This window comes from Protopterus annectens, chromosome 10.part0 (genome assembly GCF_019279795.1).
Source record: "Protopterus annectens isolate FY-2018-M chromosome 10.part0, PAN1.0, whole genome shotgun sequence".
NCBI lineage: Eukaryota > Metazoa > Chordata > Ceratodontiformes > Protopteridae > Protopterus > Protopterus annectens.
The window spans coordinates 24,009,475-24,033,120 of NC_056744.1; the positions used below are offsets into that span (position 1 = coordinate 24,009,475).

Sequence of the window (23,646 nt, forward strand, 5' to 3'; positions counted from 1 at the left end):
CCATGAGTGCCAGTTAAGCTGCTGAGAAGGAATTTGGATTGGGGAGTGAAGCGAGGAGAAGAGTCTAAGAGAAAAACAGAAATGTGAAATTAAATTGTGGGTGGATAGATGGAGGAAAGATGTATGAAGAGAAAGCCAGAGTACAGAAGCCTGACTGCCACCAGACTTGGTGTTGAGGGAGGGTTAGTTGGTGAAGATCAGCCACTGAGGAGGGGAAATGGTTACATTCAAAGCAAGGTGATAGAAATCTAATATTAAAAAAAAGTATGTGCAAAAACTGCATCAGAAAAGATTCCTAGCTGTATGAACTCTGTAAAAGAAGATTATCAGAAATTCTAGAAGCAGTTTTGAATACCATTAGGCTCTAGGTACTGTGAGCAACAGTAAAGCCCTTCAATTATACTAAGTCAAAGAAATCTGCAGTGTTCATTAATAGTTTTACTGTAAAAATATACTTTAATACAAAAAAGATGGCATTCCGTATCAGCATACGTTTGCTAATTAAATTGGTATTAGTTCTTCTAATATTGTAGTTCCTCCCTTAATTATGCCAGCAAATGAATTCTGCTAAGTTAAAGTTTACTACATTTTATATAAGATTTAAAAAGTACCAGTAAGTGAATTACTAGTGAGTTTATATACAATCTAAAGGACAATGTACTAAAATCCCTATTATTTATATGAATTTATCTTGAAATAACAAAACTAGCAATCTCTGTGGTATCCCCGAAGTCTCAAAACAAGCCACTAAGCAAGTATAGTGGGTCCAGAAACAAAACAGTGTAAGAAACTTCTCTGTGTGGAAGGTTTTAAGTCCATATATCTCTAGTTAATCAATGTATATTAATTAAATCAGACAAAAGTTATAGAAGTAGCAAACAAACTCATCTTAAGTAAAAAAAAAAATCTGCTCTGGATGTAAAAGTAATGCACTAGCCAAACACCTTTCTCTTCATAAAAGACACACAGGTTTTAAGTTCCAGATCCTGGATCGCACAGACATGGATGATCTTGAAGGAGACATCCCGAATATTCTGGACAAACATGAACTCATGTGGCAATTAAAACTGAACTCTTTTAGGAAGCCTGGAGTAAACTACTACTGTTCAATTAAAAATGTACCGGAACTTAGAAAATTGCCACATTGTTTACATGAATAATTTTATTTTATTCTACCAGATGGTTAAACAAATTAGTTGTAATTTAAGTGTATATTTTGTTTCCATCAACATAAACTTTTTTTTATTATTATTTTTTCTTTTTCTGATTCTCTTTTTCCACTTTATTCAAAATGATGTGTAATAGCAATACTAACTAATTATACAACAACATTTTTATAGATAGTTTTTAGGGTTATTGCACACAGACCTGAAGAAGTCTAGAAGGACTAAATCGATCTTTGTTAACAAAAGGTTATGAAAATAGAATATGATTTCTACAATTTATTTTTACATGCAAAGTGTATATGTATATATTTATATATATTTTTGATTGCCAAATGGACTAAGGTTGATATATTTCGAGCCATGAAGTATATTGTCTTGGATAAAATCACAGACTTAATAATCTGGTTAAATAAGAGGTACCACATCATTATAAATTTTATTTAAAGTACATAAGGGTTGTATTATTATTATGACAGCTACTAAGTAAGGCAGAACCAGTTCGAATGTCACACTGATGGGGGAAGGGATGTTAATTTAACATGTGCACCAATAACACTTTGTTTTACAGCACAATAAACCACTCCCTTGCTGATAAAAAGTATATATATATATATATATATATATATATATATATATATATATATATATATATATATATATATATATATATATATATATATATATATATATATATATACATTTAGAAAGCTTGTGAAGAAACTATTACTCTATTTTTGTTTTACTTGGATTGCTTGTCTGTGTACTTAATAAAGGATTTTCGGCTGGAAACAGACTGCCTGCCTTGCTTGGATTACTTTTGAATATTTAGTAATTCTGTACAATTATATATATTTTTTTATTATTTTTTTTTAAGATGAGTTTAAGTACGCTACTTCTACTACTATTGTCTGATCTGATTAATATACAGTGATTAACTAAAGATTTATGGACTGAACATTTTCCACACAGAGAAGTTTCTTACACTGTTTTGAAATAATAAAACTCTTACATTCCATTATTATAGAAGAAGAATAACATTATCTTTCTATACAAGAGATATCAGACCGAATCCTAAAAATTATGGACCAGTAAGCCATAATGTGTTTTAGGTAACTGTTGCCAATGCATTTGCCTGTACTTAACTTGATACATGATTATCTGTTTTAGGGACTAATTATTACATGATAAAAAGGATTACCAACTAGTTCCAACAAAAAATTTTGAATTTCAATAAAGGATTAATCTTCTTAAGGAGAAAAATGTTTTCAGGAGTTCCACAAATCTCATTTATGCATCTATTATTACTGAATATACCATTTTGGATATTAAAAATTAATGAATGCCAATGGATGTAGCATTCACTGACAATTTTAAATTAATGAAAATCATTACAAATACTGATAATGCATAAACATTTCAAAGTGTATTTAATAAGTTTGAGAATTGGCACAAGAATAACAATTAAAAATCAGTCTAGGAAAACCATCTGTTACACTTACCTTGGAAATGATATTCCCCAATATTTTGATTAAGCGATAATGTTCTGGACAATGTCAATTTATATAAACATTGTAAGGTTTAATTTTAATTTTAATTTATCCCTGCAGATTAAGAAAGCCTTTAGAATCATGCACTTTTTCAGAACTCAAAAGCCTACCTACAGCTTTTTACCTTCTTTTCCATGGTGGTAGCAGGTAAAGTTGTACCATCTGTATACTGAATCACAGATAAACTGCCACAGTGCTTGGGTAATGAGTTGGCATACAGACTAAAAAGTAATTGAGAACTTGAGGAACTCCTTTATGTATTCTTGCTAACCATTTTCCCTCCTTCCTTTCTTCTGACCTCCCTCTCCTCCTCTTCCTAACTCTAGCATACTACACTTTCTACTTCTTAAATGTTTCTGTCCCTCCCTCTATAAATAGACATAATTCTAAATTTTGCTACTTATGTATAATGTAGTAATACTGTAACTAAGTAAAGTATCTAAACTTATTCACCTGCTAAGCCTCATATTGCACTCAAATGTCTATACATCCTGTAAGAGGTTTAAAGCAAATGTTTTCATTTTATTGTATAATTTTGTATATTCCTAACTTGTTAAGTAGTAGTTAGCGGAGCTTTTCTCCCCGGGCCTCCACTGAAAATGGACATGTATCCAGTTGGACTAGCCCGGTTAACAAATGTAAAATAAAAAAATAAATAAACATTCCATAAAACGTTTTTTCTCAACTTTCACTTTGAATTTTGTATTTATTAAGTACTTATGAAACTGGTTGATGGTATTAGTGAGCAAACTGGCTGGGCAGTTTATTAACCAAGACTGTCTGATGGATTCAAAGACCTATGATAAGTCTAAAATAGGCCTGAAATAACTTTCCCATTACCGAGCTTTTCTCTGACAAAACTGGTTTATACAATCACAGGTAGTTACTAAGCTATTAATCTGTGAGGATGTTAAGAAACCTAGCCTGAGAAGTGTCAATACTGCTGAGTTAAATGAAAAAAAAAAAAAAAACGTGCAGAAACCATGCTGGGAAATATGTAGAATTTTGTGTTTTGTGTGGGTGACCAGTTGTAAATGCATAACACATTCCATTATCTGTCATATGTTTAGGATAGAAACTGGGTAAAAAAAATGTTTTGATTCAGTTGATGAGCCTCCCTTGTAAATAGGAACAATATGCGCCTCTTTCACACAATAGGCACAGTGCTTTTGCTGGTAATTTTTTTTTTTATTATGAAAGTGATAAAAATAAGTGAATGAACTACTAGCTTTATAAATTTGGGAGGTAAACCATTGGGCTACAAAACTTTATTTAAACCTTCAAAACAGCACAGTAAAAATACTCAAAACATATTGTCAACTAAACTTATAACAGAACCATATCCATTCATCCATACATCCATACTCAACCCCTTTTACCATTTTGCACATGGGGTAGGGTGCCACTTCAGCTATGACAATCATCTTGAGCCAAGGTTTACAACACTGGGTGGCTAGCCATGCCATGGTATTTCATTTGTACCACTCACTCGCACACACACTCTCACCTACAAGCAATTTAGAGTGTCCAATCCACCTATTGCATGCCATTGGAATTTGGGAGGAAAACGGAGCACCCAGAGATGGTTCTGTTATAACAGAAACACACACACACACACACACACATACACACACACACACACACATATATATATATATATATATATATATATATATATATATATATATAATTTACAAGACCAAAATCCCACTTACCACACTTTCATAATGCTGAGACAAAAAGCTAACAAACGCATATCACCAACCTCCTGGAACAATGACTTTCCACTCCAGGTAAGTAACCACTTGGCGACCATGTTGAACTTTGCCCCTTACCACAAAGCCTTCTTTAGCTATGTCAAGAATCTAACTGGCATCTCACAGATATGCTCTGAGCTAGTGCAAAATAGCACAAAATATACTGAACCTACTGTTATTGCCAACATCCTGGCAGATAGATTCAGTGCAAACTTCAAAAGGGCCCACAACAATACTGGAAAAGTGTAGTGTCCTGGAAATCACAGAAGCACAGGTGAAAACGGCCCTTTCAAAAGCCAAAAACACAGCATCAATGGGGCCAGATGGTGTCCCAGGCTGTGTCTTGCACTAACTACAAAACAAACTACCCCCCCACCTCAGCCTCTCCACAGGCTACATACCCATAGAATGGTGCACAGCGATGGTTATTCCGCTCCACAAAGGAGGGGCCACAACTGACCCTGGTAACTATTGCCCCATAAGCCTGACTAGCTTGGTCTGCAAGGCTATGGAGCGCATCATCATGTAGCTCAATAACAAAGACATTGAGAACCTCCAAACACTTGACCCGACCCAGTTCGGCTTTGTTAAGGACAGATCATGCCTACTAAACCTAGTTGACTTCTTCGAGACAGTCACCAAGGCCATAGATGAGGGAAAGGTGGTTCACACAGCCTACCTTGATCTCACCAAGGCGTTTGACACCATTCCTCACTCGGGTATTATAGAAAAACTCACCAGCCTGAACATAAACCCCTACGTCACAAGATGGGTTGCCAACTGGCTTACAGACAGAACTCATACGGTAAAAATAGCGGGCTCCAGGTCCGACTCTAAACCAGTCACAAGTGGTGTCCCGCAAAGCTCGGTTCTTAGACCCCTACTTTTCGGCATATATTTCTCAGAATTACAGGCAAACACAGGAGGACTATGACTAACCAAGTTCGCCAATGACTGCAAACTAGCAGCCATAATTGACTCTCCGGCTGACACGGACATCTTTCAAAAAGGCCTTACTGAGAGACACCTGGTGTCAATATCATGGCCTCAAGCTAAATGCCAAAAAATGCATAGTCATCACGTTTGGGAAAAACAAAACACCCACGAATTGCCACATAGGTAGCAGCCCCCTTAATACAGAAGAGGTAATAAGAGATCTGGGGACCCAGGTAGATAATAATCTTTCCTTTGACAATCATATTTCCAAAGTAGTTAAGAAATCCTTCTATATGGCCCATCTAATTACTAAGGGGTTCGCATCTAGAAATAAAGAGGTTATAGTGCCCCTCTACTCGTCACTCATCAGACCCATCATAGAGTGCAATGCCCCATTTGGGATGTACCTCACAAGACACTTCCAACAGCTGGAAAGACCACAAAAGCACCTCACTAAGAGGATTACTAGCCTCAAACATATGTCCTATGCAGCCTGACTGAAAAAACTCCGGCTGTACTCAGCGGCATATCGCTTACTCAGAGGTGATCTTTGCCTGACTTACAAAGCCATGTCCAACTCAGAATTGATGGCCATGCTCCACCTAAAGAAATCCAAGTCACTGTGAGCCACGCACTCTAGTCAGCTAAACTTTGCCAGAACAATAAATAGAACATGCTGGAGGGATAGATTCCTGTCACAGAGACTCCCCATGCTTTGGAACAAAATTCCTAACTACATTAGGCAGAGCCCCTCACTAATACTCTTTAAGAGAAGCCTTAACGAGTGGATGGGTAACAGAAAATACACCCCTGGGATCACTTCATTTTCTCTGCTTGACAGAGGCTCAGTTAATTAATCAATGGGGTGGCGAAAGCCGACACACTCTGGCTAGGCTTATAAATGCCCTCGGGCAGACAGCCTAGTACCTACCTATGTATCTATGAACCCCTGCGGCAGTGTGATCTCGGAGTAGGTGTATTTAGTTGGGGGGGGCTCCCACATGGGTGGGTTTAATTTGCTTTGTTTTTAATTTATTTTTTGTTAGGCCAAGTGGTTACTTACCTGGAGTGGAAAGTCAGTGTTCCAAGAGATTGGTGATATGCGGTTGTTTTTTTGTCTATGCATTATGAAAGTCGGGCAAGTGGGATTTCAGTCTTACAAAGTAGACCCATACAGATATATATATATATATATTATAATATATATATATATATATATATATATATACATATATAGATATATATATATATATATATATATATATATATATATATATATATATATATATATATATATATATATAGGTTCATAGCTAGGTACTAGGCTATCTGTTTATAAGCCTAGCCAGAGTGTGTCAGCTTTCGCCACTCCATTGATTAATTAACTGAGCCTCTGTCAAGAAGAACCAATGAAGGGATCCCAGGGGTGTATTTTCTGTTACCCATCCACTCATCAAGGTTTCTCTTGAAGAGTGCTAGTGAGGGGCTCTGCCTAATGTAGTTAGGAATTTTGTTCCAAAGCATGGGGAGTCTCTGTGACAGGAATCTATCCATCAAGCATGTTATATTTATTGTTGTGGTGAGGTTTAGCTCACTAGAGCGAGTGGTTCGCAGTGACTTGGATTTCTTTAGGTGGAGCATGTCCATCATTTCTGCGTTGGACATGGCTTTGTAAGTCAGGCAGAGATCACCTATGAGTAAGCGATATGCCACTGAGTACAGCTGGAGTTTTTCCAGTCGGGCTGCATAGGACATATGTTTGAGACCAGTAATCCTCTTGGTGAGGTACTTTTGTGGTCTTTCCAGCTGTTGGAAGTGTCTTGTGAGGTACATCCCAAACGGGGCTTGTACTCTATGATGGGTCTGATGAGTGACGGGTAGAGGGGCACTATAACCTCTTTATTTCTAGATGTGAACCCTTTAGTAACTAGATGGGCTACATAGAAGGATCTCCTAATTACTTTGGCAATATGATTGTCAAAGGAGAGATTACTATTTACCTGGGTCCCCAGATCTCTTATTACCTCTTCTGTATTAAGGGGGCTGCCACCTATGTGGTAATTCATGGGTGTTTTGTTTTTCCCAAATGGGATGACTATGTATTTTTTGGCATTCAGCTTGAGACCATGACTTTGACACCAGGTGTCCGTCTCAGTAGGGTCCTTTTGGAGAATGTCCGTATCAGCCGGAGAGTCAATTATGGCTCCCAGTTTGCAGTCATCGGCGAACTTGGTTAGCCATAGTCCTCCTGTGTTTGCCTGTACTTCTCAGAAGTATATGCTGAACAGTAGGGGTCCCAGGACCGAGCCTTGTGGGACACCACTTATGATTGGTTTAGAGTCGGACCGGGAGCCCGCTATTCTTACCATGTGAGTTCTGTCTGTAAGCCAGTTGGCAACCCATCTCGTGACGTAGGGGTTTATGTTCAGGCTGGTGAGTTTTTTTATAATTCCCAAGTGGGGAATGGTGTCAAAAGCCTTGGCGAGGTCAAGGTAGGCTGTGTGAACTACCTTCCCCTCATCTATGGCCTTTGTGACTGTCTCGAAGAAGTCAACCAGGTTTAGTAGGCATGAGCTGCCCTTAACAAAGCCAAACTGGGTCAGGTCAAGTGTTTGGAGGTTCCCAATGTCTTTGTTAATGAGTTCCATGATGATGCGCTCCATAGGCTTGCAGACCAGGCTAGTCAGGCTTATGGGGCAATAGTTACCAGGGTCAGTTGTGGCCCATCCTTTGTGGAGTGGAAGAACCCTTGCTGTGCACCATTCTATGGGCATGTAGACTGTGGAGAGGCTGAGGTTGAACAGTGTGTTTAGGTGGGGCATTAGTTCATTCTGTAGTTCATGCAAGATGCAGCCTGGGACACCATCTGGCCCCATTCATGCTGTGCTTTTGGCTTTTGAAAGGGCTGTTTTCACCTGTGCGTCTGTGATTTCCGGGACACTACACTTTTCCGGTATTGTTGTGGGCCCTTTTGGAGGTGAGGGGGGTGAAGTTTGCACTGAATCTATCTGCCAGGATGTTGGCAATATCAGTAGGTTCAGTATATTTTGTGCTATTTTGCACTAGCTCAGAGCATATCTGTGAGTTGCCACTTAGATTCTTGACATAGCTAAAGAAGGCTTTGTGGTTATCTTTCAAATCCGTGGCTATTTTTCTTTCGAAGTTAGCCTTGGAGGATTTTATGTGGGACCTTAGTTCCTTACTGATACTGATCAGGGATGTCTTTCCTTCTTGGGATTTGCTTTTTTTTTGAACTAGTTTCCTCCTTCTATTGTATAGCCTGTTTATGGCAAGGGTCCACCAGACTGGTTTTCCTTCTCTTAGGGGAGTGAGTCTTGGTTTTGCTAGGGATGGCACGATCCATGCATCCTTGTAGGTGCTCATAGAGTGCATTTGTAAAGGTTCCTGCATCTTGGACACTGTTATCCTTTAGTGTGGGGACTGTGAAACTTACCACCTCTGTCTTAAGTAAGGTGAAGTTTGCTATAGAAAAGTTTTTCACTGTGGTTTCCTTGGTTGGAGGTGGTGTGGTGTGGACATCCAGAGTGATTAGTTATGGTCTGATCTAACCAGTGACAGGTTAACCTCTGGTGTGGAACACCTGTCGCCCATGTTGGTGATGACCAGGTCCAATATGTTTTCACCTCTGGTAGGGGAGTTTACCAGCTGATCCAGGGCATTTGAGTTGATAAATTCCAGGAAGCGCGGGACCTGGGTGTTTGTACTTGAGTAGTTTTCCCAGTTAATGGTAGGGTAATTGAAATCACCCAATATCAGGGTGTTAGGTAGGACCTTTATGTTTTTCAGTGTCTCCAGAAAGGTGGAGTGGTGGTCCTGGGTCATGGAGGGTGATCTGTTGCAGGCCACAATTTGCATTGCAGATTTGCCTGATGTTAGTTGCACATGAATGATCTCAGAGGTATCATGCTGCGCCACTAACCTGGAGGTGTAGGTATCCTTGATGAATTGTGTTTTGGTCCATGTTCTGTGGCCGGAATGTGTGGTACGAGTTGTAGCCTGGTAGTGCTGGGGTGCTCTGTGGAGCCTTAAACCAGGTTTCAGTTACTGCACAGATGTCGACGTTCTCCATACTGAGGAGTGCTTCGAGCACATGCATTTTGAGATTTAAACTCCTGGCATTGAGTAGCATAACCCTCATTTTTTTATTTGTGTTGTTTACGAAGGTGGGTTTGACTTTTGAGCCTTGCCTAAAAAAGGCACTATGGGGTCAGCAAGAGCCTTGGCCAGTATTCGAAAGCCTAGGGGTAACAGGTGCAACCCGTCTCTTGCGAAGCAATGAGGCCTGTCGAGCATGTCGTCCCAGGCTGACAGACACTGGATCCCCTTTGAATGACACCAGAAGCTTATCCAATTGTTGAAATTGATCATTTTTTCTTTATACTGCGGTATCATTCTTATATACCAACTCCGAGATCGTGCTACAGCAGGGAATACAAACTTCCTGTTCCGCACTGTATTGTCAGTATAGCGCAATCTCGGGGGTGGTATATTTAAGTAGGGGGGTGCTGGGGGGCTTGCCCCCTCTGCTGTAACATCTTCTATTTATTTGTTGTTTTGTTTTTTTTAACATTTTGGAAAGATTGATCATCTGAAATATCGACCATATGGTGTATGATATTTCAGCCGGTCGATCTTTTAATAGGTAACCATACACAAACACACACACATATATGTATGTATGTGTGTATATATATATATATATATATATATATATATATATATATATATATATATATAAATATATACACACACACATAATATATATATATATATATATATATATATATATATATATATATATATATATATATATAGACACACACACACACACACATATATATATATATATATATATATATATAGATATATTTATTTATTTATTTATATAACTCAAGAATTGTAAGCACATAAGAAAAAAAACATATCTAGGGACCGAAGAACTTATTCATTGTTTAACTTATTATGTGTAAACGTTCCAAAACTCACACATTTTTTAACACTAATGCTATGATTTGACAGTTTATCTTGACAGAATCTATGAAACATAGTGCAGTCCAGGGAGTTATGGCTACTCCAATTAGTAAACAGAAATGTTTGAAGTGTTGAAACAACAGTTCTGAATCAAACAGAACAGAAAAAACGGTGCCAAAACAGGTGTAACACTGCCAAACGATCCAAATACAAAATACACCTCACAGCCAAAGTCCTCCAACACGAAACACAGTTTATTCACAGAAAAAATGGTTAAGCGCTTTCATCAATAGACTTCATCAGAACCATACTTACATGCAAAACACTCACTTAAATATAAAAACCTTAATCATAATTAGATAAACAGGTGACCAATAATTGAAATAATCTGTCCTTAAAGTGGAAATTCCAAATGCAGAAAGTGATGAAATGAACGATAAAAATAATAACATACTATATACATTACTTTAAAAATACTGTCACGTAGATGCAATAGAAAAAATATATAAAAAATATATATTGCCCTATGATATACTAAGGATATTGTTATATCATTGAAACACATAAAAACATGACACATAAAAACATATACTATGTACATAAATAGGCTGAAATAAAACAAATATAGATGGTACAACTACTATCCCACAAATCAAATGTTACTAATTGTAAGGGTGTTAGTATATAAACAAATGAATACAAATTCATTATAATTTATAAGCCCTAAATTTGAGCTCTGATTTAATGCTAATATGATCACTGAGCCCAGGTGGAACAGTGGCATTTAGATCTAACTGCCATCTAGCTTCTGCATCAAAAATATCCTGCTAGTCTCAAGCAGTACAATGAAACATAGTGCAGTCCAGGGAGTTATGGCTACTCCAATTAGTAAACAGAAATGTTTGAAGTGGCATTTGATCATATAATGCCCATACAATACCATTCAGCACTCCACTCCACAGTCTCTAAGCTCATAAACATTCCCAAATTAAATGAAGACAGTTTGCCCTTACTTGATGACAATGCCAAAATATGTCATGTGTAGATATTAATCTCTGTTACAAAACCATGGGTGCTCTGCACCACTGATATAGCAGATCAATGAAGCTGATTCGGGATAACAAAGACCATCTATTGTCCCATACACTGCAAAGATGGTTAGTCCAGTCTTTCTTGGAATGATGGTTAGTTAGCATCGCATTCCACTTAACTAAGTTTGAAATACTGCTGCATTACAGTCTTTCATCAATATATTATACAGCAAACCCAATTTACATTTTCCCTCTTTCTAATCTGCACCATATTTATAATCTAGGGGATCATTTTGACATTTCCCTCTGACCATTTTGCTTCCTGATCGAAGTAATACAAGCTTCAAGTTGAAAGAACTGCCACTAGTGGAATACCAGGGATGGGAAACTGAAATCGATATGTTCCTAACTATGCATAACCCGCAATAAATCATCCCATATATCCTCTATGAAATACACCCCAGCCTCTATGCAATTTTCCCACCAGATTGGTTTATTATCAATCAAAATACCCTGATGTCACTATATAACAGTATTATGAGGGAGTATTCATCCTTGCCTATAGTATCCGTGATAACTTTTTCAAGCTACAGATCTATGCTACCAGGGTCCTATACCCTAAAGAAAGGAAAGTATGTTGAAATTTGAAATGGATCACAGACAGATCAGAGAAAAAAAACATACTGGCTTGGTTGATTTTCTTAATTTTCAGAAGAACCACCAACTATTGCTTTACCATGCCCTATTAAATCAAAAACACCAAAGCCACCATGTCTGACAGGAATGGACATGTTTTCCTTACTTCCCTGTGGTCTCTTGCCATCCCAGATAAATTCAAACATTAATTTCTGAGCTTTCCTAATGTAAGGAGAGAATATGGGGGAGATATCTCAGTATGGATATAGTTTTCAGTAGAATAAACATTTTTCACAGATTGAATCTTCCTAGCAAGATTCACAGATTGGTTATTGCTAGGAAAATGTAAACACAGCTTATTTCACCTAGCAAATATGATCTGCATGGTATCTAATATAAGCTTCAAATTAGCTTTGACCTTTCTAGTCATATTTGCCAACATAGTTATTCCAAGGTATACTATCTCTTGCACTATATGAGTGGGGAGTTGGGAAAGTGGCGCTTTCATCGTGTGTATGCCAGGTGATAAGGGGAAGAAACACTGTTTTGCTCCTATTAAATCTAAGCCCTGTGCTGCTACAGAGGGCATCAAGTACATTAGGAATAAAATCCAGCTGCATGGAAAGATGGTTAAGCCAAATCATGCAATCTGCAGCAAACTAAGGGGTAAGGGGATGTTACTTCCATCTTAAATGTATACAAGTTGATGTGAACTTAAATTGGAGATATCAGTCAATAACAGAGACCGCTAGTATAAACAGCAGTAGGGACAAGAGTCTTTCTTGTCTAGTTCCTTTGCGTAATGTAACAAACTTGAATAAAATGCCATTTGAATATATTTCTCTGTAGGGTTTGTATAACAACTGCTATCCAACCAATAAATTAATCTGGAACATGATAAAACTGCATCACCTGGTATAAGAAGGGTCAAAAGACGGTTTCAAATGCTTTATTAAAAGCCACTATGAATAAGCCAGCATTTCTATTATCTTTTTTACAAAACTCCTGTAAATTTAACCAAATTCTGATAGCATTATGTCCACCATAATGTCTATTAATAAACCAGAGAAAGCCTCCAAAGTACAGCCCCTTTTCCATCCCTATCTACTCTGAATTAAGATCAAGCAAAACCACTGTAGCAAAAGTGTACCATATACCACTACTTCAGACACCATAAGGCAACATAACATGTATGCTTTGCAATAACAACAAATATGAGCAAGTTCTATGTGAGGCTCACAAGCATAGCAGTAAATAAAAAATAATAATAATGATAATTATTACAGTAAGAATAAATCTACGTAAGTTAACTCTTACCGGCAGTAACCAGCTGTCGTCTAAGAAACTGGAATTCTACACAGTGAGGAAAAACATTGAAAATTAGGTTTTAGAACCTCTGTTTACCTAATAAACTTGACAGCAAAATGAAAACCTTAAATTTTAATTGTAATACCTTCAGTAAACAGTAAGCACAAAATAATATCTTTTATTTCAGGCATAACTGTCAGGCATACCTCTCAGTTTTGCTGACGGTTCTTGATTTTGCTTCACATTTTGCCCTGTCCTTCATGAATTTTTATGATTTTTCTGGAAAATCACTGAGGATTATACTCAGTCAATAAATCAGAGTTTCAAACTTCTTACTGTTCAGAAAATACAAGCTGATGCAAAACATATTGTTCTATTACCTTTTTTTAAGTGAACTGGAATAATATTAAAAAGTATCCCTAACTCTGGCTATTTGTTACTCCCCCACTTTGTTTTTGGCATTGTCCAGAATTCTTGAACAAAGAAGATGAGAGGTACGCTGTCAGGACACTCACAATTCTACAGCCATATGCATTTTAATTAGAAGTTTAGGTAAGGTAAGATAATTTTATTAGGTTTAGTTTATTTGGTTAAAAATAATACATTAATTTGATATGCCATCACCCACAATGATACCACAGTACAAGGACAAAATGATTGACTTCAACAATTGGCTAAGCTTCTGGTATCATTCTAAGGGGATCCAGTATCTGTCTGGGATGACATGATCGACAGACCATGATGCTTTGCCAGAGATGGCCTGCACCTGTCACCCTTGGAATTCCGGATACTGGCTAAGGCTTTTGCCACCCCTATAGTGCCTTTTTTAGGCAAGGTTCAAATGACAAATTCACCACCGTAACAGGTACAAGCAAGCAAAATCTGAGGGTAATGCTACTCAATGCTAGAAGTCTAAACCTCAAAATTCACTCACTTGAGGCACTCCTTAAAATGGAGAACATAGACATCTGTGCAGTGACAGAGACCTGGTTCAAGGCTCCAGAGTGCACCCCTGCATTACCAGGCTATAAGTCATACCACACCTTTCGGCCACCAAACCTGGACAGAAACACTAAAGGTGGAGGCGTGCCCATATTCATTAAGGATATCCACACCTCCAGGCTAGTTGCTCAGCATAATGCATCCAAGATTATCCAAGTGCAACTTACTCTGGGCAAGACCGCAATTCAAATTGTAGCTTGCCACAGATCTCCCACCATGCCCCAGGATTCCCACTCTTCATTTCTTGATACACTGGAAAATATTAGGGTACAACCTAACACCCCAATAATGGGTGATTTCAACTACCCCACCATTAACTGGGAAAACTACTCATGTGCCAACTCTTTTGCTCAATGTTTTCTGGAATTCATAAATTCCAATGCCTTTGATCAACTTATCCACTCCCCCACCAGGGGCAACAATATCCTAGACCTGGTCATTACCAACATGGGCAACCGGTGTTCCACACCAGAGTCAACTCCTTGTTGGTCAGATCCGACCACAAACTAATCACCCTAGTCATCCACATCCTGCCTCCACCCCCCCCCCATTAGGGAACCCACAGTAAAAAAATTCTCCAAACCAACTTCACACTTCTTAAGACAGAAGTGGCAAACTTCATGTAGATGGACAATCGAGGTACGACTGCTAAATCCTACACAGATGCACTTTATAAGCACTTACACGAGTGCATGGATCGTGCAATCCCTAACAGAACCAAGATGCTATCTTCCAAAAAAAGGAAGCCAATCTGGTGGTCCCCTGCCATAAACAAATTCTACAACAGAAGAAAGAAACTGTTGCAGAAAGAGAGTAAAATCCCATGATTGGATGAACTCCCTGGTCAGCCTCAGTAAGAAGCTGAGATCCCTCATACAATTCTCCAAAGCTAGTTATGAAAACAAAATTGCCACTGATTCTAAAGACAACCACAAAGCATTCTATAGCTATGTCAAGAATCTCAATGGCAACACTCAGATCTGCTCTGAGTTACAGCACAATGACACTAAATATATAGAACCAACTGATATTGCCAACATCCTGGGAGACAGGTTTAGTGCTAACCTTACTCCCCTCTCACCCCCTAAAGGGCCCATCTCTATAATGGAAGAATGCAAAGTTCCTGTAATCATGGCTGCACAGATAAAAAACACACTCTCCAAAGTCAAGAACACAGCATTCATGGGACCTGACAACATCCCAAGCTGCATTCTACACGAACTACAGAACGAACTAGCACCCCACCTAAGTACCATGTTCAAGCATAGCCTTGGCTTTGTGCCCATTGAATGGCACACAGTGATGGTTATCCCACTCCACAAAGGGGGAGCCACCACGGACCCCAGAAGCTACAGCTCCATTAGCCTGACAAGTCTGCAAGGCTATGGAACGTATCATCATGGAACTTATAAACAATGACACTGGTAATCTCCAAACTCTGGACCCCACCCAGTTCGAGTTTGTAAAAGGCAGATCATGTCTCCTAAACCTGATAGACTTCTTTGAAGTGGTCACCAAAGCCATAGATGAGGGTAAGGTGGTTCACACAGCCTATACAGATCTCGCCAAGGCTTTTAACACCACCCCCCACTCTGGAATTATAGATAAACTAGGTATAAATCCCTATGTCACAAGATGGGTTGCCAACTGGCTCACTGACAGAACCCACACTGTGAAAGTAGCAGACTCCAAATCCGACTTCAGACCAGTGACAATTGGAGTACCACAGGGTTCATTCCTGGGTCCTCTCCTGTTTGGTATCTACTTCTCTGAAGTACAAGCAGGCTAACACAGCAGGTCTTTGGCTAACAAAGTTCTCAGATGACGGAGCCATAATCGAAACTCCTAACGATGTGGACATCCTACAAAAGTGCCTCACTGAGACAGATGCCTGGTGTCAAAGCCATGACCTCAAGCGCAATGCCAAAAGGTGCATTGTCATCCCTTTTGGTAAAAACTCTGTACCCATGAACTACCACATAGGCGGTAGTTTACTTAACACCGAAAGTGTGATAAGAGACCTTGGGATACAGGTGGACAGTAGTCTCACCTTTGATAATCACATTGCCACAGTAGTCAGGAAATCCTTCTACATAGCACACCTCATCACAAAAGGTTTCTCATCCAGGGAAAACAGAGGTCATTGTTCCGCTCTACTTGTCACTCATTAGACCCATTATAGAATACAGCGCCCCTTTTAGTATGTACCTCACAAGACATCTACAACAACTGGAAAGGCCACAGAAATACCTCACAAAGAGGATTACTGGCCTCAAACAGATGCCCTATGCAGACCGTCTCAAAAATCTCCAGCTTTACTCTGTCACATATCGCCTCCTCAGAGGCGATCTCTGCCTAACATATAAAGCTATGTCAAACCAAGAGCTGTTGGACATGCTCCACTTAAAGAAATCCCATCCCTCAGAGCTACACACTCTAGGGACCTAAACCTTGTCACCACAATAAACAGAACATGCTGGAGGGATGGATTCCTGTCCCAGAGACTTCCCATACTCTGGAACAAACTACATATCTATAGCAAACAAAGCTCCTCATTAGCACTCTTCAAGAAACATCTTGATGACTGGATGGGAGATAGGAAATTCACCCCAGGGATCACTTCTGTGGCTCTGCTTGACAGGGGCACAAGAAAATAATTTTCTTGGGTGGCAAAAGCCAGGGTACCTTTTTGGCTAGGCTTATATAGGCCTTAGGCCAATAGCCTAGTACCTACCTATGAAGCTATGAACCTATGAAATACATTTTACTGAGTTTGTTTTATTTGGTCCAAAATAATACATTCATTTGCTACTAAAATGACTACTTAATGCAGAAAAAATAAAGGTCCATTAACATAATGATGGTAGCCATGCAGTGTACAGTAATTCAGTATACCCATTTTCTTCTTCTTTCGACTTTTCCCGGTTAGGGGTCGCCACAGCGGATCACCTGCCCGCTCATGATTGGCAGTGGAGTTTTTACGGTGTCAAGTTGCCAGCCCGGTGCCCAACCTTCCACAGAAGGCACACACACACACACACACACACACACACACACACACACACACACACACACACACACACACACACACACACACACACACACACACACCTAGGGCCAATTTAGACTGTCCAATCCACCTACAGCATGTCTTTGGGATGTGGGAGGAAACCAGAGCACCCGAAGGAAATCCACGTGACCACAGGGAGGACATGCAGACTCCACACAGAAGGCACCCCAGCCGATGATCAAACCGGAGAACCTCTTGCTGTGAGGCAGCAGCACTAACCACTGCACCACCGTGGCCGCCCCAGTAATTCAGTATACACATAAGCTACATAAATATATTCAAAAAAAACTTCAGGTAAAATGTTCAGCTAAGCCAAATGTAATCTTTTTTACATCCTACATCTACAACTAACTCCAAGAATGTTACCTAATAAGATATATCACAGCTTTCACATGTACAAATATTAGGTCGTTTTGTACTGTGAGTCTAACATATTTAACCATCAGCCAGAAGTATGCATTGAAAATGATGTACACAATTGTGTGGTGCTGCGCAAAACATCTGCATACATGTAAAGTACTGGAGCTCAGCTTCTTATCTCCCTCATCTCAACTAGGACCATTTAAAGGAGCAGTAGGTCTTCTCCACTCCTCCAAGACAGATGAGCTGGGGTCTGACAACTCAAGCTCATGTCCTTCTGCTGAACCAGGTGATTGATGTATTAGAAGGAAGCTCATCCATCCTATGTGACATTGGGTTGGTAAGCCTTATGTAGTTTATTGAAATCTCATATTTAAATGTTTTCTGTCTCACTTGTGTATTCTTCATGGATCTGGGCACATGTACATTATGTGAAATACAAGAATGTAGCAGGATAGATTTTCAGAGTAATCAAGTAGACATTAAATTGAGGGCCTATGTATCACTGCCATATACACACACACAGATATATATATATATATATATATATATATATATATATATATATATATATATATATATATATATATATATAAATGTGTGCGTGTGTGTACGTATGTGTATACATACCACAGTATAGGTGAATATTTTAAAGCTAGTGTATGGTCTACTACATTTTTAGAGGTCTGGTTAAACCAGTTGCTAAAACTGTCACATCAAAGCAATTTCAAGGCACTGTCTATAAGCAGTCACAAAAATCCAAGCAAACCCAAGAATTATGAAGTCTTACACCTGCCTGCTTAGACTTTTTATTTTTATTTAAGATATTAAATCTTGAAATTGGAACACAACACTGTATAATATTTTCTAGTTCCTTTAACTCTCTGTAATTTTATCCATCTCCAAACTAACTCACTTAACAGTATTTAGGCTAAACACAAAGGTATGCCTCTTTAATTGCTCATATATGTGTCACATCACCAGAGCTGCCTTAAGTGTAAGCAGTTGTCCGAGACATATAATTACACCCTGTGACAGAGTCAACTTAACATAAAAAACAGTAGCGGGAGAAATACAGCGTGTCTCTAAAGCAACAAGTGGAACACATTCAGCTACAAGTCCTGCACAACATGCTAGTGTTTAAGGTAAAGATTTATGTTTCACAGTATGAAACATCAACAGTATTAGGCACTATTTAATAACTGTGACAGAAACAGAAGCAGCTTTTTCACTGTTGCTTTGCCTCCTAGAACTCCTTCTAAGGTGATATGGAGAAATGGGGATACTAAACAGCTTTCCATTTGAGGAGAGGATAAACAAATTTTAACTCCAGTAGTAACAGACAAAGTGGTTTCATTCTACATCAGAAATGGATTCCTATCCTTACTGAGTACCAGATGAATGTGTCATTGTTTTTTATTTTTAATTTTATGAAATGTACTTATAAACGCTTCACTTTCCTAGCTAAAACATGTTTTTGCCAAACTTAGCAAAACATTCAAAATTAAATATACTGCAACTCTTTCCTATACGAAAGACATAGGAGTTGAAAGTCTTCTGCAGAAAGAAAACAATTACTGGCTATTTTTTCTTGGGCCATCATTAAAATTCATAAAAAAACACATAATTAAGCATTTCAGGAATAAAGACAAAAAGGGTATTTATTTGATTCATCAAGTCCTGTTTACAAGAGACCTAATAATATGAAGCTAATCTAACAAACATGGCTCAAGAGCAAAGAACTTATATTTTAATAAGACTGCACCCTTAAGGTTGACTATATCAAGTAACGGAGTACTGGAAGCAAAGTTCCCTACATGGAGGATGTAGAGACTTAACCCAACAACAAATATACATGTGTGTGTGTGTGTGTGTGTGTGTGTGTGTGTGTGTGTGTGTGTGTGTGTGTGTGTATATATATATATATATATATATATATATATATATATATATATATATATATGTATGTATATATATATGTATGTTTATATGTATGTTTGAGCCCTTATGCTGGAATGAGCTTGAATTACTGAGTCTCAGTGACATGTACTACAATCATAAAAGAAAGCATACAGCACTCACAAACTAACTTGCTAATAGTTTTTTCAATGTTTCCTGGATCGACCATTTCAGTTCAATCATTTGAGGTTTGATTTTACACACGCACACACACACACACACACACACACACACACACACACACACACACACACACACACAAAGATTTTTTGCCCTTATATATGGGTGTGCATGTATAAATGTACATATGTATATACACATATATAATTGTATGTATATATACATCTACACACATACACAAAGTCTATAAAGACATTGAAGGCAGAGCATATTCAAAATGTAGGTTTATACAGCAATTTATAAACTCAAATGCCCAGCCTACTTAGCTTTTTAAATTCAAAACAAAAGAAAAAACAGTATCTTAATAATTTCTTAATCACAATTTTAAGTCCACACTGCTCTTCCAAGAAATGGGCTGTCTCTTAACACAAGAAAAGGTCCAAGGCTACAGGCCTAACCCAGGCCCAACTGTTATCAATAAGTACAGGTAATTCAACAAATAGCCAGGACTGGATTCTTTACCTCATGCTCCCAAGTCTTACTTCAGATGCTCCTTTGAGAAACTTACTTCTCTAGTTTGCTGCTTAAGGCAGCTACATTACATATCTAACTAAACAGTAAGTAAGACTTTGTTCCCTAGCTAATTACTTTGAGAATATTCCTGCACTCCACCCTGCAGTACACATTTAAGTATATTTTGAAAGCATGTAAACGTTCTTTACAACCCAACATAATGTTAGAGGCAGTCCTTAGACAACTGAAATATAAACCTAAGTTACTAATCTTTATGTACCAAATAATGTAAATAAACATGCATAAAGAAAAAAAAAGGTATAACCTACCTCCACATCTAGACAGAAGTTCATGTCAGACACCACCAGGAGCAAAGACAGGAATGGCTCTGTAATTGGAAAAAATGACATTGCTAAATTCAACACAGCAGAGTCATCTGTATTTACATTCCTAGTCACATGAATTTATACCTCATCTACATAGATTAGTATAAGACTGGCTGGAAGACGTTTCACATGTCACAACTGCTTAATAATTTGTTTAACCACTTACTACAGTCACACCACTTCAGATAAAAAAAAATGTGTACAACAAAATCCACATTTGTAATGGCCTCTGTAGAGACATAGTTTATTTACTTGAATAGGCAGGTTTACTTACCAATGAGCTCCATGTATAAAGAAGGCCAAGTTTTGGTTTGATTGTGGTGAAAAAAGTCTGTATTGTAATAGTTTTAAAAACAGCAAATGTTGCTTAAATATTTATATGCTGAACATTTTATGTTTTTATGTGTCTCAACCCACTATATTCACAACAGTGTTGTAATTTTGATTGGATATTTATGGTCATATGATGAGTGAATTGTTGCTTAAACATGTCTTCGATAATTAATTTATTAGCTCTGAGGAAGTCTGTTTGCATGAATCTGAAGGATGAAAATGCTAATCTTTATATTAAAACCATTCTGATGACATAATTTGTGTGTATTTTTGATGAACTCCTGGTGTTCTCGCACTCCTCTAGTTCAAAAGCAGTGAATTTTTGTTGGTTTTCTAGTTAAGTTAACACTGCTGGTTCCTGTTCTTGTTTCATTTTAATAAAATTGCCTCTACCTCCTGGAATCAACTGCCACAACTAATCAAAAAAGGGAAACAAAATGTGCCCACTTTCAAAGTAAAATCAGAGAAATGTCTCTCCTTAGGTTACAAATGTCAATGCTTTGTGTGAATAGCTAGCTGTATTTTAAATATTCTGTTAAGACTGTTTGGCTGTATTTATAGATTTCAATTTGTCTGAATTCCATTTACTATTGAGAAATCATATCACAGCATTATCTATTTGTGCTTGTCCATTTAGCTAGATTGTGTGCTACAGTGCTGTGTGCCTGGGTCACCCATTTATGACTATAATATAGTATTAGGTTCATAGGTTCATAGATTAGTACTAAGCTAACTGCCCTTGCAAGCCATTTTAAGCTTAGCCAATTATCCCTTGTGAGACTCAAACCCTGTACCTTGTGCTTGCAAGACAAGCACCTTAACCATTACTGTACTTCCCATTACATACAGTAGAGAGTTGATTATCTGAACTAATTGGGACCTAGGGTAGTTCGGATAATCAAACTGTTTGGATGATCAAACATACATTGAACTGGATAAAAAACTTCTAAACTCTTGCTTTTTCTACACGCTGGGAATACACTTTTCAACCATTCAGTGATTCCAGTGGACAATAAAGAATATTTTTCACACATGAGCGGGCTACAAGCTCAAAAAACATGCACAAGTGAATACGTATAATGTTTACATATACAGACTTTATGATTTTTCCTACCTGAAAACTTTGGAAGGCTGTGTTCGGATAATTGACATTTCTGATAATCGACGTTCGGATAATCGACTCTCTACTGTAGTTCAACCTATTCTAGTGCTTGACTCTTGTCTAGTGTTTCTATTCTGTTTTAGTGTATGTGTTTTATGTCTATGTATGTATGTATGTATGTATTTTAGTGCTTGTCTTCCAAACAGCCTAAGAAATACATGCTATGTTATCTGTTACATAACTCTACAACATGTAAACTACTTTGTTATTGTGATAGTATCAATATATTTCACGTAGGTTATGGCTGTAAAGGGTCTTCTGACCAGTCCACCTATCCAGTTAATAAACAAACAAATAAATACATACTTAATGGCCACTCATCTGCCAGGTAGATTGCAGTGAAAATTAACTTTATGATTGCACTCTCCTAATCCTTTCATCGGTGTACAAGGAATGAAGTTAAGGATATCTTTACTTATGGGTAGAAACAATCCTCAAAACTAGGTTACACTATGTGACTAAACTGCAAGTTATATCAACAGTACTACTGCTACTACTACTAGAACTACTGCTACTACTACTTAAAAGCTGGAACATATATTTCTTCTGTTGTACAAGAATACATAATAGAAGTCAGTCTACTCTAATGGTGCTGCAGTCAGTTATAAAGAATTCTTTTTCAACAGGCAATCTGAATGATGAGCATGAGCCTACTCAACTGAATAAAGCTGCTGCATGTGAAGTAATGGGGAATATCCAGACCCAGTAACTGAATCAATGGGTGAGAAAAGGATTGCAGTCTTCCACTTAAATCTTTATGAGGCCTCCTTTACAGATTCATATTACACATTGACAGCAGTAAGTAGGAAACTTCTATCCTGCTGCAGCAGCCCCCACTCATTATCATCATCATTGTCAGCCCCCTCTCTCTCCATTTCTGCATCGAGTCAGGGTGTCATGTCAAACTTCACTTTGTCTATCATTTCACAGACACTCACCTGCCTTCTTTGACACTCGTGTCTGATTATCGTAGGCCTTTTCTCATGCAGTCCATCCATTTCTTGGCTGGATGGCTTCATCGCCTCTTTTCTTCTTCCTGTTTCACCCAAATCTTCTTTACCAAATTGCCTTATGCTTGCCTAAATATGTTACTAAGCTGCCACAATTTTTTCTTTGTAACCTTATCTGTAATTGCAGGTACTTTGGCGTCTGCTCTAATGTCTTTATTTCTGCCTGTGTCTCACAGTGTGTACCCTATTACTCATCTCAGGCACTTCATATTCATCAACTCAAGCTTCTTCAGCTGCTCTGCCTTCACTGCCCAGGATTCTGTGCCATGTGGTAGGAGCTAGTTGCACCACTGTTTTGTACGCCTTACTCTTCAGCTTCTTTGGTATTCTCTGGTCACATATCATCCCTGGCACACTC

The 23,646-nt window shown here is 38.1% G+C and overlaps 1 protein-coding gene across 2 annotated transcripts in view; it reads right to left on the bottom strand.

Annotated features, from left to right (window-relative positions):
- The window catches only part of LOC122812915, a 739,345-nt gene that overhangs the window by 410,547 nt on the left and 305,152 nt on the right, over positions 1 to 23,646 (bottom strand). For both annotated transcript variants that reach the window (XM_044084968.1, XM_044084969.1), the window contains exons 6-7: positions 20,727 to 20,785; positions 13,383 to 13,418 (exon numbers count right to left, since the gene is read on the bottom strand). In XM_044084968.1, coding sequence (XP_043940903.1) covers positions 13,383 to 13,418; positions 20,727 to 20,785 — 95 coding nt within the window. The remainder of the gene's footprint in view (positions 1 to 13,382; positions 13,419 to 20,726; positions 20,786 to 23,646) is intronic.